At 44.6% G+C, this 18,244-nt stretch overlaps 1 protein-coding gene across 2 annotated transcripts in view; it reads right to left on the bottom strand.

Moving 5' to 3' along the window:
- LOC135550303 (pro-neuregulin-2, membrane-bound isoform-like) overlaps positions 1-18,244 on the bottom strand; it is a 65,399-nt gene that overhangs the window by 33,268 nt on the left and 13,887 nt on the right. For both annotated transcript variants that reach the window (XM_064980973.1, XM_064980975.1), the window contains exons 2-3: positions 14,126-14,291; positions 13,243-13,361 (exon numbers count right to left, since the gene is read on the bottom strand). In XM_064980973.1, coding sequence (XP_064837045.1) covers positions 13,243-13,361; positions 14,126-14,291 — 285 coding nt within the window. The remainder of the gene's footprint in view (positions 1-13,242; positions 13,362-14,125; positions 14,292-18,244) is intronic.

Consider the following 18,244-nt stretch of genomic DNA (forward strand, 5'->3'; position numbering starts at 1 on the left):
AGCGATCGGTTGAAGAGCATGCATTTAGTTTTACTTGTATTTAAGAGCAATTGGAGGCCACGGAAGGAGAGTTGTATGGCATTGAAGCTTGCCTGGAGGGTTGTTAACTTCTTCGATATAGGGGGCGCTCTTAATTTTTGGATAAAAAAAACATTCCCGTTTTAAACAAGATATTTTGTCACGAAAAGATGCTCGACTATACATATAATTGACAGCTTTGGAAAGAAAACACTGACATTTCCAAAACTGCAAAGATATTGTCTGTGCCACAGAACTAATGCTACAGGCGAAACCAAGATGAAATTTCATACAGGAAATGCCCCAGATTTTGAATGCGCTGTGTTCCAATGTCTCCTTATATGGCTGTGAATGCGCCAGGAATGAGCCTACACTTTCTGTCGTTTCCCCAAGGTGTCTGCAGCATTGTGACGTATTTGTAGGCATATCATTGGAAGATTGACCATAAGAGACTACATTTACCAGGTGTCCGCTTGGTGTCCTCCGTCAAAATTATTGCGCAATCTTCAGCTGCGTCCACTTTTCCATTTGGTTCAGAGGAGAAAGGCAACTGCCACGAATGATTTATCATCGAATAGATATGTGAAAAACACCTTGAGGATTGATTCTAAACAACGTTTGCCATGTTTCTGTCGATATTATGGAGTTAATTTGGAAAAAGGTTCGGCGTTGTAATGACTGAATTTTCTGTTTTTTTTCTTAGCCAAACGTGATGGACAAAACGGAGCGATTTCTCCTACACAAATAATCTTTTTGGAAAAACTGAACATTTGCTATCTAACTGAGAGTCTCCTCATTGAAAACATCCCAAGTTCTTCAAAGGTAAATTATTTTATTTGAATGCTTTTCTTGTTTTTGTGAAACTGTTGCCTGCTGAATGCTAGGATTAATGCTATGCTAGCTATCAATACTTTTACACAAATGCTTGTGTAGCTATGGTTGAAAAGCATATTTTGAAAATCTGAGATGACAATGTTGTTAACAAAAGGCTAAGCTTGTGAGCCAATATATTTATTTCATTTCATTTGCGATTTTCATGAATAGTTAACGTTGCGTTATGCTAATGAGCTTACGGCTATGATTACGCTCCCGGATACGGGATTGCTCGACGCTAGAGGTTAACACAGTGTCCAAAGAAGGGCCAGAAGTATACAGAATGGTGTCGTCTGTGTAGAGGTGGATCAGAGACTCACCAGAAGCAAGAGCGACATCATTGATGTATACAGAGAAGAGAGTCGGTCCAATAATTGAACCCTGTGGCACCCCCATAGAGACTGCCAGAGGTCCGAACAGCAGACCCTCTGATTTGACACACTGAACTCTATCAGAGAAGTAGTTGGTGAACCAGGCGAGGCAATCATTTGAGAAACCAAGGCTGTCGAGTCTGCCGATGAGGATGTGGTGATTGACAGAGTCGAAAGCCTTGGCCAGATCAATGAATACGGCTGCACAGTAATGTTTCTTATCGATGGCGGTTAAGATATTGTTTAGGACCTTGAGCATGGCTGAGGTGCACCCATGACCAGCTCTGAAACCAGATTACATAGCAGAGAAGGTATGGTGGGATTCGAAATGGTCGGTAATCTGTGTGTTGACTTGGCTTTCGAAGACCTTGGAAAGGCAGGGTAGGATAGATATAGGTCTGTAGCAGTCTGGGTCAAGAGTGCCACCCCCTTTGAAGAGGGGGATGACCGCATCTGCTCTCCTATCTTTGGGAATCTCAGACGACACGAAAGAGAGGTTGAACAGGCTAGTAATAGGGGTGGCAACAATTTCGGCAGATCATTTTAGAAACAAAGGGTCCAGATTGTCTAGCCCGGCTAATTTGTAGGGGTCCAAATTTTGCAGCTCTTTCAGAACATCAGCTGACTGGATTTGGGAGAAGGAAAAATGGGGAAGGCTTGAGCGAGTTGCTGTGGATCGGGGTAGGAGTAGCCAGGTGGAAAGCATGGCCAGCCATAGAAAAATGCTTGTTGAAATTCTCAATTATAGTGGATTTATCAGTGGTGACAGTATTTCCTATCTTCAGTGCAGTGGGCAGCTGGGAGGAGGTGCTCTTATTCTCCATGGACTTCACAGTGTCCCAGAACTTTTTTGAGTTAGTGTTGCAGGAAGCAAATTTCTGCTTGAAAAAGCCAGCTTTGGCTTTTCTAACTGCCTGTGTATAATGGTTTCTAGCTTCCCTGAACAGCTGCATATCACGGGGGCTGTTCGATGCTAATGCAGAACGCCATAGGATGTTTTTGTGTTGGTTAAGGGCAGTCAGGTATGGGGAGAACCAATGGCTATATCTGTTCCTGGTTCTAAATTTCTTGAATGGGGCATGCTTATTTAAGATGGTTTGGAAGGCATTTAAAAAAATAACCAGGCATCCTCTACTGACGGGATGAGATCAATATCCTTCAGGATACCCCAGCCAGGTTGATTCGAAAGGCCTGCTCGTTGAAGTGTTTCAGGGAGCGTTTGACAGTGATGAGTGGAGGTCGTTTGACCGCTGACCCATTACTGATGCAGGCAATGAGGCAGTGATCGCTGAGATCTTGGTTGAAGACAGCAGAGGTGTATTTAGAGGGCAAGTTGGTTAGGATGATATCTATGAGGGTGCCTGTGTTTAAGGCTTTGTGGAGGTACCTGGTAGGTTCATTGATAATTTGTGTGAGATTGAGGGCATCAAGCTTAGATTGTAGGATGGCTGGGGTGTTAAGCATGTTCCAGTTTAGGTTGCCTAGCAGCACAAGCTCTGAAGATAGATGGGGGGCAATCAGTTCACATTTGGTGTCCAGAGCACAGCTGGGGGCAGAGGGTGGTCTATAGCAGGCGGCAACAGTGAGAGACTTGTTAATAGAGAGGTGGATTTTTAAAAGTAGAAGTTCAAATTGTTTGGGTACAGACCTGGATAGTAGGACAGAACTCTGTAGGCTATCTTTGCAGTAGATTACAACACCGCCCCCTTTGGCAGTTCTATCTTGTCTTAAAATGTTGTAGTTTGGGATGAAAATTTCAGAATTCTTGGTGGTCTTCCTAAGCCAGGATTCAGACACAGCTAGAACATCCGGGTTGGCTGAGTGTGCTAAAGCAGTGAATAAAACAAACTCTAATGTTAACATGCACGAAACCAAGGCTATTACGGTTACAGAAGTCATCAAAAGAGAGCGCCTGGGGAATAGGAGTGTACCTAGGCACTGCAGGGCCTGGATTCACCTCTACATCGCCAGAGGAACAGAGGAGGAGTAGAATAAGGGTACGGCTAAAGGCAATAAGAATTGGTCGTCTAGAACGTCTGGAACAGAGAGTAAAAGGAGGTTTCTGGGGGCGATAAAATAGCTTCAAGGTATAATGTACAGACAAAGGTATGGTAGGATGTGAATACAGTGGAGGTAAACCTAGGTATTGAGTGATGATGAGAGAGATATTGTCTCTAGAAACATCATTGAGGAGATGGAGATGTCATCACATGTTTGGGTGGTGGAACTAATAGGTTGGATAAGGTATAGTGAGCAGGACTAGAGGCTCTACAGTGAAATAAGCCAATAAACACTAACCAGAACAGCAATGGACAAAGCATATTGACATTAAGGAGAGGCATGCTTAGTCGAGTGACCCAAAGGGTCCAGTGAGTCGTGAGGTTGGTTGGGGTCACTGCGATTCAGACAGCTATCCAGGCCATCGGTAGCAAGCTAGCATAGGGTGGAGGTCTTTTTTAGCCACCTCGTGCGTTTCCGTCGGTAGGATTAGTGGGGTTCCCGTGTGGTAGAGGGGATCAATCCAATTCGCAAAAAATATATATAAATAGATATAGTTATAGAGGCCCAAGAAAAAATAAAATAAAAAAATAAATTGTCCGATAGGTCTATTCAGATAGCCTCCGATAAGACAGCTAACGATTAGCGGACCGCAGATGGGCATTCAGGTAATGTCGCGACGGAGGAGCCAGCCGGATAACTCACTCGGGTAGATAACGTCGGTAGTCCAGTTGTGAAGGCCCGGTGGGGCTCCGCGTTGGCAGTAAAACGGGTCCGGATAGGTGATTGTAGCCCAGGAGTGACTGATGGAACTCTTCAGCTGGCTAGCTCCAGAATAATTGATGTTTGCTCCAGGATAGACGTAAGCCGATAGTCACACGGATAGCAGCTAGCTAGCTGCGGGATCCAGGTATAAAATGTCCAGAGTTAGTGGTTGAAATCCGGTGACATGGAGAGAAAAATAGGTCCGGTATGTTCCGGTTCGAACCGCGCCGTACAAAAGGGGCAATAGATTTGAGCTAAAGGATAGCTGATGACCACAAACCGTGGTCAGCTGAATACTAACGATTAGCCAGTAAAGAAGATACTAGAACTAGCTTCTGGTTAGCTTCTGGATTAGCTTCTGGTTAGCTTCTGGTTAGCTTCTATGGAGGATTACAGATTTGAGGTAAATAATATTTTCTTTTAAAAAATATATAAATTGGTGAGGCGGGTTGCAGGAGAGTGTTTTGAAGATGAGTTTATGGAAGAAAAAAAAATATATATATATATATATAAAAATGTATGCGAAGAAAGTTGTAAATATATATGGGACACGACAAGACGAGGACAAAAGACGTCTGAACTGCTATGCCATCTTGGAATAAGGATGGTAACCATACATTTGTTGTATGGTTTTAACTGGGCCATGATAGTTCCTAAAAGAAAGCGCAATGGCAAATTTGATCACATTTCTGTAGAGATGTGGGAAGAACGCTGCAGTGACTTTTCCAAACTAAAAATGCAAGCCACCTAGCTAGTGCCAAACACTGGCCGAGCACTCTCCAAGATTCATTGTCCTTTTCAACAATTTAAAAGTAAATGCTACTGCCCACACTTTTTGAACTGTAGTTCAATATTTTGTTTATCAATACATGACTGTGTGTTTTTGTGTGTGTGTATTTTACCCCTCTTTTCTCCCCAATTTCGATCTTGTCTCATCGCTGCAACTGTCCGACGGGCTCGGGAGAGGTGAAGGCGGAGTCATGCATCTTCCTGAAATGTGACCCGCCTAGCCGCTCTCCTTAACACCCGCCAGCTTAACCCGGGAGCCAGCCGCACCAATGTGTTGGAGGAAACACCGTTCAACCGTCTAACTTTCGAGCATGCTTGGCTATTGAACGAGTGATTGATAAATGGTGGCCACCTCGTTGATGAGTAAACTAAACATATTAGATGACATGCTGCTATGGCAAATCCATCGGTTTTATCATTAGGCCTATGTTTGAATGAATTTATTAGCCATTATTATAGGTCCTGTCCATTAAACACATCCCATTTCCCCCAAACAAACAATAAGCCTATTTGCGTGCAACAAAGTTGATCAACCTTCTAGAAGTTATGCACATGCTTGGTTTGAGCCCTCCTAACCCGGGCCCCAGCCCTCCTAACCCACGCTCCAGCCCCAGTCCTAACCTCAGCCCCAGTCCTAACCTCAGCCCCAGCCCTAACCCTTGGCTCCAGCCCCAGCCCTAACCCGCACTCCAGCCCCAGCTCTAGTCCTAACCCCAGCTCCAGTCCTCCTAACCTGTGCTCCAGCCCTCCTAACCTGCGCTCCAGCCCCAGTCCTAACCTCAGCCCCAGTCCTAACCTCAGCCCCAGTCCTAACCTCAGCCCCAGCCCCTAACCCGCGCTCCAGTCCCAGCTCTAGTCCTAACCCCAGCTCCAGTCCTCCTAACCTTGGCTCTAGCCCCGGCTCTTGTCCTAACCTCAGCTCCAGTCCTAACCTCAGCCCCAGCCCTAACCTGGGCTCCAGCCCCAGCTCCAGTCCCAGCCCCAGTCCTAACCTCAGCCCCAGTCCTAACCTCAGCCCCAGTCCTAACCTCAGCCCCAGCCCCTAACCCGCGCTCCAGTCCCAGCTCTAGTCCTAACCCCAGCTCCAGTCCTCCTAACCTTGGCTCTAGCCCCGGCTCTTGTCCTAACCTCAGCTCCAGTCCTAACCTCAGCCCCAGCCCTAACCTGGGCTCCAGCCCCAGCCCTAACCCGCGCTCCAGTCCCAGCCCCAGTCCTAACCTCAGCCCCAGTCCTAACCTCAGCCCCAGCCCTAACCTGGGCTCCAGCCCCAGCCCTAACCCACGCTCCAGTCCCAGCTCTAGTCCTAACCCCAGCTCCAGTCCTCCTAACCTTGGCTCTAGCCCCGGCTCTTGTCCTAACCTCAGCTCCAGCACCAGACCCAGTCACACTCAAGGGGCCACGGTCACACAGCCCTGCAACTCAACCCATTGGTGTCCACTGAGCAGCAGCATAACATAGTGTAGTTCCCATCAGGACTTCCCTCTCTCTGCAGATATAGAAAACAAGACCCGGGAAAGAATCATCCACCCCGCCCCAACAGACTTAATGAAGTGATGAATACTTTCACCAGCAACAAGAGACAGAGGCATGAGGAAACAAAGGTGGGGGTAGGGGGACAGCTGTGGCAGGAAAACTACAAAAGGCAACAGTCCTGAGCGTTCGGCAGTGAAATAGTAAATATCTGCTCCTTGTGACCAGAGACACCTTTACCCACCATAGTGCAACACAACTTGAACAGACACACTGGGCCTGATCAGAGTAGCAAGAGGTCAGAGGGCACACAGGCCTCTCAATGGTCAACTCTCTGGGAATGTCACCACACACACACACACACACACACGGAAATCTATAAAAACCACTCAACCAGTGATTGAAACAACAAAGCAGTCAACTTTTTGTTAGGTTCTGTTTAAGTGAAGTGGATCCATTTGTGGTGATTGAGGGCCCCTGTCAAGGTGTTCTCCAGTGGACTGTAAATACAGAGGGCTTGGCATGAATCTCCCTGAGTGAGGGCCTGCTCTACTCTGACATGGCCACCGCCGCTCGCCCACACCAATCAATGCCTATCGATTGGCTTACAGGTACTTCACATTCAGCCACGGTTGCAGTGAACATCACAAAACGATTTGGAGCGTCATTTGAGCCCAGTTAATCTGGTCGTTTGGGATGTCATGGGGAGTGAGGTGTCTGTTTTTTACAACCCAGAAAAAAGGAGGGAGAGAAAGGGGCTGTTTATCTAGTTTAAACATTCTATGTTTCCTGTAGCCTATATTAGAATGACATGTCAGGACGTTTAATACAGGGAAAGAAAGAGAATGATAAAATACAAAAGAGAGAGAAAAGGCTTAAAAAAAGGAAAACAGGTTTTGTAAGAGCACAGGTGTAGGCTATATGTGTTAAAAAAAATAGTACTAACTAGATGTTGCTAGAGAAGTCATGGCGAAACACCATCAGCGGACAGTTTACCCCATTCACGAAAATGGTTTGCTCCAGACAGTGAGTCACGTGGCAGTGGCTTGATATATAAAGCAGGCAGACCGGCATTGAAGCATTCAGTTACAACTCGATTGAATGTAAGAATGGACAAAACAAGTGACCTAAGCAACTTTGAGCATGGTATGATAGGTGCCAGGCGCACCGGTTCCAGCATCTCAGAAACGGTCTCCTGGGCTTTTCATGTACAACAGTGTCTAGGGTTTTCCGACAATGGTGGGTCAAACAGAAAACATCCAGTCAAAGGCAGTCCTGTGTCTGAAAGCAGCTTTTTGATGAGAGAGGTCAAAGGAGAATGGCAAGAATCGTGCAAGCTAACAGGAGGCCACAAACAAATAACGGCACAGTACAATAGTTTTGCGCAAATAGCATCTCGGGAACGCACAACTCGTCAATCCTTGTCACGGATGAGCTATTACAGCAGACGACCACACCAGGTTCCACTCCTATCAGATAAAAACAAGAAGAAGCCACGCCAGTGGGCATGCAATCACCAACATTGGACAATTGAGGAGTGGAAAAACATTGCCTAGTCTAACGAATCACAGTTGTCTTTGCGTCATGCTGATGGCAGAGTCAGGATTTGATGAGTCCATGGCCCAATCCTGCCTGGGGTCAAAGGTACTGTACAGGCTGGTGGCCGTGGTGTAACGGTGTGGGGAATGTTTTCCTGGCAAACGTTAATTCCCTTAATAACAATTGAGCAACGTTTGAACACCACACCTTATAGAATGCACCGAAGAATCCAGGCTGTTCTGGAAGCAAAGGTTGGTCCAATCCGGTACTCTATAGATGGGTGTACCTAATAAACTGAATCTATATGGTTTTGTATGAGAGGGGAAGATGTGTTTGACTAAAACATTTACATGGGTAGGGAGAGTGTGTGTGTGTGTGTGTGTGTGTGTGTGTGTGTGTGTGTGTGTGTGTGTGTGTGTGTGTGTGTGTGTGTGTGTGTGTGTGTGTGTGTGTGTGTGTGTGTGTGTGTGTGTGTGTGTGTGTGTGTGTGTGTGTGTGTGTGTGTGCGTGTGTAAACTGCTGTTGGTAGACCCCAGCATGACTGAGGAGGTTATAACCAAAAAAAAAAAATCAGCCGCCCAGCTGCGTTTTCCATCAACACATTCCTGGCAGCTCACATGCTCTCCCTTTCTCTCTGTGGGGCTGTGTAGAACGCACAGCACCTCGCAAATGCTCATCACAACAGGGCAGCCTGCAGGCAGGAGATGCACAGGGGGCTTCTCTCCCTCTCTATTAGCTTCCCTTGCCGCGTGGGGCACTGCAACCAGCAGCGTCTACCACCACTGTCCTGTTCCAGGAGTCACATACACCAGTCCTGAAGTGGTCTATGACACGTTTAAAGCATGAACATAAACCTCACCTGAAGGCCAGTAAAGTATTCAGATAAGGCCTTTATCAATGACATTAAACAGAAGGGAAATGCGTACTGCATATGTACATCCCACTGTATAACTGCACAGACGCAGACTGCAGAAGAAAAACAAGTCCTGCTTAAACTGCACACCGGTACACCAGAATAGTGATGGACTAACTAAATCATTAAAACCAGCCACCCACTCTGCCATCTGTGCAGTAGAACTATAATTGCCACTTTGTCCAGGTACAACGTGTTTTTTTTGTTTTTTTTTACTGGTGAAACACAGCGACGTTGGTCAAAATCTCCATAGAAGAGCAGCTAGTGCCACCACACATCACCTTCACCCTGTTTTTAAATATGCACGAGAAGAGCAAGTTCACCGGCGGTGTAGTTGTAGCAAATAAACACAGCAGTTGTTGTTGTTTCTTCTCCCTCCAACACCAGATTTTGTGAAACATGTCCTGCGGCTCTTCCTATTGGATGAATGGCACTAGCATGGCGTTGCATGGTCACATTGAAAATCCTGCTTTGTTAACAGCACTGACGAAGGCATCCGGCTGAAACATATGCTCCTTTGTGTTTTACTTGTAGCGCCCCTGTGACCGTTCGTATTCTCCCTATCACGGATTCAATAGGTAGATTCCTTTTGCATCTCTGCCTCATTGGGGTTACTCATTTTCATGGCACGAGTACCTTTTGAGCTCTATACATTTATTCTCCGACACACTGACCACCTTTCTTTTACGCCTGAGCGCAAAACCCTCATTTGTTTTTAAATGCAAATGTTTATTTCACCTTTTATATAAGCAAGTAGTCCAGTCGAGAACAAGTTCTCATTTACTACCGCGACCTGGCCAAGATAAAGCAAAGCAGTGCGACAAAAAAACAGAGTTACACATGGGATAAACAAATGTTCAGTCACAATAGAAAATTTGTATGCAGTGTGTGCAAATGAGGTAAGGCAATAAATAAATAAAAAGTAATTACAATTTGGCAATTGACACTGGAGTGATAGATGTGCAAATGAGGATTTGCAAGTATAAATACTAGTGTGCAAAAGAGCAGAAAAAAACTAATATGGGGATGAGGTAAGTAGTTGGTTGGATGGGCTATTTACAGATGGGCTGTGTACAGCTGCAGCGATTGGTAAGCTGTGGGTGTTGCTATGGTGACCAGTGAGCTGAGATAAGGCGGAGCTTTACCTAGCAGAGACTTATAGATAAACTGGAGCCACTGGGCTTGGCAACAAATATGTAGCGAGGACCAGCCAACGAGCGCATACAGGTCGTAATGGTGGGTAGTATATGGGGCTTTGGTGACAAAACGGATGGCACTGTGATAGACTGCATCCAATTTGCTGAGTAGAGTATTGGAGGATATTTTGTAAATGACATCGCCGAAGTCAAGGATCGGTAGGATAGTCAGTTTTACGAGGGTATGTTTGGCAGCATGAGCGAAGGAGGCTTAGTTTTGAAATAGGAAGCTGATTCTAGATTTAATTTTGGATTGGAGATGCTTAAAATGAGTCTGGAAGGAGAGTTTACAGTCTATCCAGACACCTAGGTATTTATAGTTGTCCACATATTCTAAGTCAGAACCGTCCAGAGTAGTGATGCTAGGCGGGCGGGTGCGGGCAGCGATCGGTTGAAGAGCATGCATTTAGTTTTACTAGCGTTTAAGAGCAGGAGTGTTGTATGGCATTGAAGCTCGTTTGGAGGTTTGTTAAGAGTGTCCAAAGAAGGGCCAGATGTATACAGAATGGTGTTGTCTACGTGGAGGTGGATCAAAGTATCACCTGCAGCAAGAGCGACATCCTTGATATATACAGAGAAGAGAGTCGGCCCTAGAATTGAACCCTGTGGCACCCCCATAGAGACTGCCAGAGATCCGGACAACAGGCCCTCCGATTTGACACCCTGAACTCTATCTGAGAAGTTGTTATTGAACCAGGCGAGGCAGTCATTAGAGAAACCATGCTGTTGAGCCTTCCTATAAGAATATGATGATTGACAGAGTCGAAAGCCTTGGCCAGGTCGATGAAGACGGCTGCATAGTACTGTTTTTTTTAATCGATGGTTGTTTTTCATCGATACTGGCTTTCTACATTGGTAATATCAAACAGCTGGTGTTTTAGTATGAATAGAAACATGTATTGTTTCGGGCATATATTTAAGCAATAAGGTCTGAGGGTGTGTGGTATATGGGCAATATACCACGGCGAAGGGCTGTTCTTACATACGACGCAATGCAGAGTGCCTGGATACAGCCCTTAGCCGTGGGATATTGGCAATACACCACAAACCCCTGAGGTGCATTATTGCTATTATAAAAGTGGTTACCAATGTAATTAGAGCAGTAAAAATAAAATGGTTTTATCATACCCACGGTATACGGTCTGATAGACCATGGCCTTCAGCCAATCAGCATTCAGGGCTCGATCAACCGAGTTTATAAAAAGGAATAGGGAATAGGTCTATTACTGCTTTACTTTATAAAACATTGCTCCACAAGAGCTACAGGGCTCTACAATATTACGCCTGTAAATCTCACTAACTCTATTCCCCATTCCCCATCTCTCATGTCTTGTTAAGTCATGAACCCAGATTGCTCAAGTGGTTAGTGATGTTTAGTGCTCTCCAGTTTTTTCCCTTGTAAAAAGTGAAACTCAATTTAGCTGGTTTGCTTCACTGAAGTGGCCGCTCCACAATATTTCAGGCTACTCCCCAGGCTGCCCTTTCCTTGACCTGTGACCTTACAGCCTTGGACCACATGCACACGCACAGACTTCAGACGGACCACCATGCTCAAGGGCCCTCCCCAGCGGCTGAACACAGACAGGGAGGGAAGCCATGGGCTGGCACAGGGGAGCAGTCCGGGGCTGGATGGTGGAGGAGGGAGGGCAAAATGTGTTGTGTTGGGGCCGGTTTTCTCCAACAGAGCAGACTGTTCAGAGGCAGCCATGTGCTCTATTGGATCCCTCTGGGGGAGAGGAATGATGGCTCTCTAGAGCTAGGTGCTGTTTGTCTTCATTACCCATAATCCTTACATCTCAGGGTCTCACACACTCGCCCGGGGGGATCCAATGGCGAGCGCAAACACACACACACTTCCCATCCCCCTCTGTGTTTACCCTAGCCTTGTTCAGCCTCTATGGGACAGCAAAACCGGAGTGACGGCCAACATTACTAATGATCTCAATTGCCACAGGCAATTATCTGCTAAAAGCTGGTGTGCATGACATCTGTGAGTGGTTGGACTGGAGTGAGGTGATACAAGGCAGGGGAGGGTTCAGCAAGACATGTACCATGTGAAAATGAGATTGGGTGTCACTATCCCAGCGCCTAACTAGCTGTGTGCAGTGGAAACAACATGTTATTGGCTGCCTCTGTGGACAAAGCCAGCAAACTCGGACTGCATTGTAAAATGGGTGTGAAACAGTCTCCTCTGCAAAGCAGCTGGGGTCTCTCTCTCTCTCTCATATATATATATATATATATATATATATATATATATATATATATATATATATATATATATATATATATAGCAGGCACACATACACAGGTAATACCGCGGCTACATGCTGCTAGAGCAACACACTGCAGCAGGTAGGCAGGCATACACCACTGCAGCCATTTATCTTATGACCTTAGGATGAAACGCGACCGAGGCAGTGACCCCGATGAATCCTACATCCCCTGTTCACATGAACAAGAAAGCATGTTGCACTCGATAAAGGTTTCCTTTGAAACATTCCTTCCACCTGTCAAGAGACAAGCCAAGGAGCACAACACTGCAGTAGGTCTAGATCTTATCACACACATTCAATACAAGGCCTCCTTCATTCATTCATTCATTCATATAGACATTCAAGTTTTTTGCCACCTTTGTTGGTATTCAAGCTTCCTGCCACATTGTTGGCTAAACAAACACAGCAAGATCGGTTGACCTCCGTATTCACCATATTTACTGCCATTTGTTTATTGATGCCGTCTGGGTGAGCCCCTCCCCCGGCCTGTGGACACATCACCCTGATGACCCTGTCTTGCCTCCCCCCCCTAGACCACTGCGGAACTAGGCGTTCAGTTGGAACAGAATGAGACTTGTCTGCGAGACCGCTAGTATTTATACCGTGCGAGAGACACACAGCCTTCCTCTTAGCAGCCATTCACTTGTCATGGCACAACACAAGGAAGACAGCGATGCCACTGTTGGGAAGAACTAGGAGAAGAGATTCAATGAAGTTCAACCGCTGATAGACAGACGGCCACACACACAGAGAGACAAGAGAATACGCAAACACCAACACACAAAGAGATTGTTATGTCACACTTAAAGGGAACCAACATTCTTATGTGGGAACATAGACTCCTGAAGCTTTGCCAGAATGTGAGAACTCAGCTACACGACAAGTCAGGAACAACAGAAATCACATCTCTCACCACATCTCCACAAAATCCAACACGCCATCTCATTGCTAATCTATGTTCCAGCCAACCACTCAGTAACATGCCAGTATTCCCCCTACTCTGACAGACAGTTAGGCCATGGCTCAGTACTCACTGCTTTGGACATGAACAGTGCTGGTGGAGTTGGAGTTCCCCAGAAGGTTCTCTGCCACACACGTGTAATTCCCAGAATCCTCCAGCTTGGCTCTGCTGATCTGGACCCTGGAGTTCTTCCTGTGGCAGAGGGGAACACAAACAGCTTAGTCGGGGGAACCAAAATGACATGGAAACATAACCCGTGGCTGGGGACAGGGATATAGAAAGACAACACAACAGGGCTAGAGGTGCCGAGCCTAGCAACAGGAACGGGGCGTCGCCGTACAAGCCAGATTTGAGTGGGATAGAAGCCAGTGAGATGCAGTTACTTTCAGCAGGGTAGAATCGGACAGTTATCAAGTGTGTTATAAAAGGGATCCTTGGTTTTATGATACCTGCTCCCTGTACCAGAAATAAGCACTCACACACCCTCAAAGTGAAGTGATTGTTAAAATACATAGCTGAGAGAAGCTATGGACACAGGTGTAATGGAGGCTATAGGAACGTAAAGATTTGCGATATGGAACACGGTGTGTGGAATCTAGGGCCCCGGCCTATTCATCAACCCAGTAACCAACTTTGATTTTAAAAAGCCCCCCCCTAGTCTTGAAAACACTTCTATGCCGCAAAGTATACTTTCTGTTTTTTCACCAATTAAGGAATTTGCTCATAACCCCCTGGCATAGCACATTATCATCTCATAAATAATGTTGAAGTCTCTATGTTGATGTTTCATGTTCTAAAATGCATTTCATCCTTTGGGTCAGCTGGTAAAAGCATTAGGAGAAAACTACTGAAGGAGGAATCACTGCCACGCCGCGACTTGTGACATTTGTCTGTTTTGTTGATAGTACCACATGCTAAATGTGTTAGGAGCTTCAAGAGATTGTAGATGTACTCACTGGCTGGACTTTATTTTGACCTCTCTGCTTTTCTTGAGCTCACTGCCATCTTTGAACCATTTGTAGGTAGGGCTGGGGTTCCCTGTAGCCTCACATTTGACCGTGAGCCTGCTTCCCTCGTCCACCATCAGTGGGTTCCTCATTCGCTTTAACTTTGGGGCAATAGCTAGAAAAGAGACAGAGAAAATTTTGTTAAAATTGATACATTTTGCTACTGATTGGTGTTCACTATTGAAATGGGTTTAAAGAGAGAGAGAGAGAGAGAGAGAGAGAGAGAGAGAGAGAGAATTAGAGAGAGAAAGAGAGAGAGAGAGAGAGAGAGAGAGAGAGAGAGAGAGAGAGAGAGAGAGAGAGAGAGAGAGAGAGAGAGAGAGAGAGAGAGAGAGAGAGAGAGAGAGAAAAAAAGGCACAAAGACAAACATGTCAGGTCACCAAGTGCTCAGCCGTTCTCCAACACTCTCGTATGGCCAGATGAGGTCACCAGAGCCACTGCCAGCTAGGCCTCTCTCATGCCTAGACAAAGTCAGTATCGCTGTCAAACAGGGTACATTTGACACCGTCTTCAATCACAGAGGAGCTAGTTTCAAGTATTCACAGCAGAACCAAAACACCAACAACAACAAAAGCTATTCGGAATGATATGCTCCAACGAACACAACAATAAATAACAGGACAGAGATGAACCGTTCCCAGCAGGCTCTCAGAATTTCACAATTGCTCTCAGAAAAAGAAATGCAAGAACCAGTAACCACTGCTAAGGCCGCTACGACCATTAAACCATGATCTATTTCTTTCTCTCTACCTCTCATCTATATTGTGACGTTTTTGTAGGCCATAGATTGACAGAAATAGTATTACCAAAGATGTAGCTAGATGTGCACTCATGGAGGAGATGCCACCAAAGTTCTTAAATGAACTACTATACACAATGGGGATAAAGTATAAAACTGTCACACACACGTTTGTTAACTACCTTTTTATCAGGACAGAATGACCATTTGACTTATCTTATGTCCATCTCAGCGAGGACAGAAGTAGTTCTGTTAGCGACCTTCTATCACTGGGATGACCTCTGTTCTTCACGGCGCTACAGTAACCAACGTTGATTTGAAAGGCTAGGTGGCGAACGAAGCCGAGATAGCTGATGAATGCACAACACATGTCCATCAAATGTCCAGGGTTAAACCATAGATCACATTGTCACGGCCTGTCATTTAGTGACCAGAGACGATTGCACGTGTGCAGCAAGACCGATGCTTGGAGGGTAAGTTAGCTAGCGGCATATCCATCTTAAAAATTTTTTTTTTTAAAAAGGACCAGTTCAAATAGGGTGTCAAATGAAAGCTAAGAGTTGATATTTACAAAAAAAAAGGCATATATTCATTTGAAGCATTTTCCATCATAACATTTTTAAATAAGCAAAGGCTTTGGTATCTGGTCAAACAGATGGAAAAGGGGTCGTAGACAACATCTACCAGAAAATGTCTTTAAAAAATAAAAAAGACCCCTGCCAACTTATATCAACACATATTCATTTTGGGAGTAATGTTTTTCCCTTCTATAAGTTTTAGAAACATTGTCTTGTGCCTTCAAATTCCGTTACCACGAACCCACATATATTTAAAGATATTTTCTTATTTATTTTCCTCATGAGGATATTGAAAGTTCACAGAAGGAACAAGTAAAGGTAGACCTGTCAATTAGTTAGTGTTTTTGCTGATGTCAAGTTTGTTTATGAATTATTAAGTAATTAAAACTCGTAATTCTGTTACCAAATCTGCAATGGAATTAGACATAGTAGTTACACACCACAGTTGGGCCACCGACAGTTCTCCCTTCCACTGGCATACTGTTGTATGCTCATAACCGTTTTATTTCTGAAAACAGTCTGGACAAACCCTCACTCTCGCTCTTCTCTCTCTACAGTTAATGTCACCTCTCCTGGCTCTTTCTGACACCTACAACCCACTCTCTTTCCGTTTACACTAACAAGCAGCCTTACCCACTGAATACCGACATTACATATCCATTGAAAAAGTTCGTTCAAATTTGGTTCAAAAGTAGTTGAAATTTGGTCATTCCGCCCTGGCCGGGACCAAATCTTAACCAATCATAGAGGTCTGTGTTTCACAAGTTGAGACAGTACAGTAGAGAACAGTACATAGTGCACAAGTCCAAACTTCTGAAACATAAGACGTCTATGGAATGGTTCCGATTTGTTGTGGTCTGGACCAAACAAATGTGGTCTTGTTTGGGGGCGGAGCTCAAGACAATAATAGCCCGTGTGTAGAATAATACCCAAATATGCAAAAGAAGGATATTACATATTTCTACCTTTGTGTACCTATTCAGGATACAACACCACAAATAGAATGATATTAATTTATATAATTCTGCATTTCTATATAGGACAGATCCGGGTCCCATGATGTAATTCCTTTAACATAATTCTGTTACCGGACGTAAATCCCACTGTAGTTCAATAAGCAAAATCTTTTTTTTCTTTTTTTCCCAAACTCAAGGTGTCATGTCATAGCTGACACCTCCATTCTTTCTGTAGACATCTTTGTATCTTAATTCGGAGCAGATATTTAACTTTGGACTTAATAACTGAGGGAGATTTTACAGTAATTCTGTTGCCAAACTTTGCATCTGCACTGTTCTTCCAGTAAATGTGTTTTTGTGTAAAATGTTCAGTGTAAATTGTTCAAAGTAGTCCTTGTGCAAAGGGCTGTATGGTTTGTTAAACTTTGAAGTCAACGGGTTTTTGATTGGCATGCATTTTAAAGTCAAAAATCTGAGTCAAAGTGTAATTCCGTTACTATGGAATTACCCCAAGCTAGACAACAGGGTTAGCCCAGCTCTGGGAGGATGGATGGATGGATGGGTAGAGGGAGGGAGGATGGGCTGTACAGTTGGCGGTCTTCTCCCTCCCTATGGTCTCTGGCCTGCTCTGCTGTCACAGCTGACAGCTGCACTCATGTTCGTTGAGGACTGGGATTCCCCCAGGGTACAGAGGAGAGAGGTGAACAGGGGTGAAGGGGACGGGCTTCTCAAGGTGAGGTTGCGGTCTTTCTCATTCCCTCTCGCTCATTCTCCCGCTTTCTCTTTCAGACACATTATCACAGTGGGTCATCATGAAGTGCCTCAATCTCTGACTCTTGTGAGAATATGCTGTTTATGCAGGAGGGAAATTGGAACACAATTGGAGGTGTACTTAGAGCCAGTTGTAGCTACAGCATGTTTGGCAGGGCATCCATCATTGTACAGCTAGGTATATAACTGACAGGCATTGATTCTGGTGGTATTGGTTGGGCATGGATAAGTATCTGGAAATGTTGGCTAGGATCGTGGTAAGTATCTCAAATACAACCCATCATGGTAATGGGTGAATTGAGTCTAGCTAGCTATAATTCCAATGGTTTGGCTGATAATAGGAAAAGAAGAGCAATTTTTACATGGCTAATTTATTGTTAAAAAGGAAACTCATTCAATATATTCTGACAAAGTGGCCAGGGAAAAAGAGCAGTGGTGTAAAGTACTTAAGTAAAAATACTTTAAAGTACTACTTAAGTAGTGTTTTGGGGTATCTGTACTTTTACTTCACTACATTTCTAAAGAAAACAATGTACTTTTTACTCAATATATTTCCCTGACATGCAGAAGAACTCTTTACATTTTGAATGCTTAGCATGACAAGAAAATGGTCCAATTCATGTACTTATCAAGACAACATCACTGGTCAACCCTACTGCCTCTGATCTGACTCACTAAACACAAATTACTTGTTTGTAATGTTTTGTTTGTTTGTTTGTAATGTGTTGAGTGTGCCCTTGGCTATCCCTAAATTTGAAAAGAAAAACAAGGAAAATCGTACCGTCTGGTTTGCTTAATATAAGGAATTTGAAATGATGTATACTTGAGCAATGACATTTACTTTTGATACTTAAGTATATGTAAAACCAAATACTTACACTTTTACACAAGTTTCACTTTTACTTGAGTCATTTTCTATTAAGGTATCTTTACTTTGACTCAAGTATGACGAGAGATTACGAATATTATGGACAAGTTGGAATTGACCTACATGGAAAACGAAAGGCATAGAAACCGTAAATG

The sequence above is a fragment of the Oncorhynchus masou genome, chromosome 12, assembly GCF_036934945.1.
Source record: "Oncorhynchus masou masou isolate Uvic2021 chromosome 12, UVic_Omas_1.1, whole genome shotgun sequence".
Lineage (NCBI taxonomy): Eukaryota > Metazoa > Chordata > Actinopteri > Salmoniformes > Salmonidae > Oncorhynchus > Oncorhynchus masou.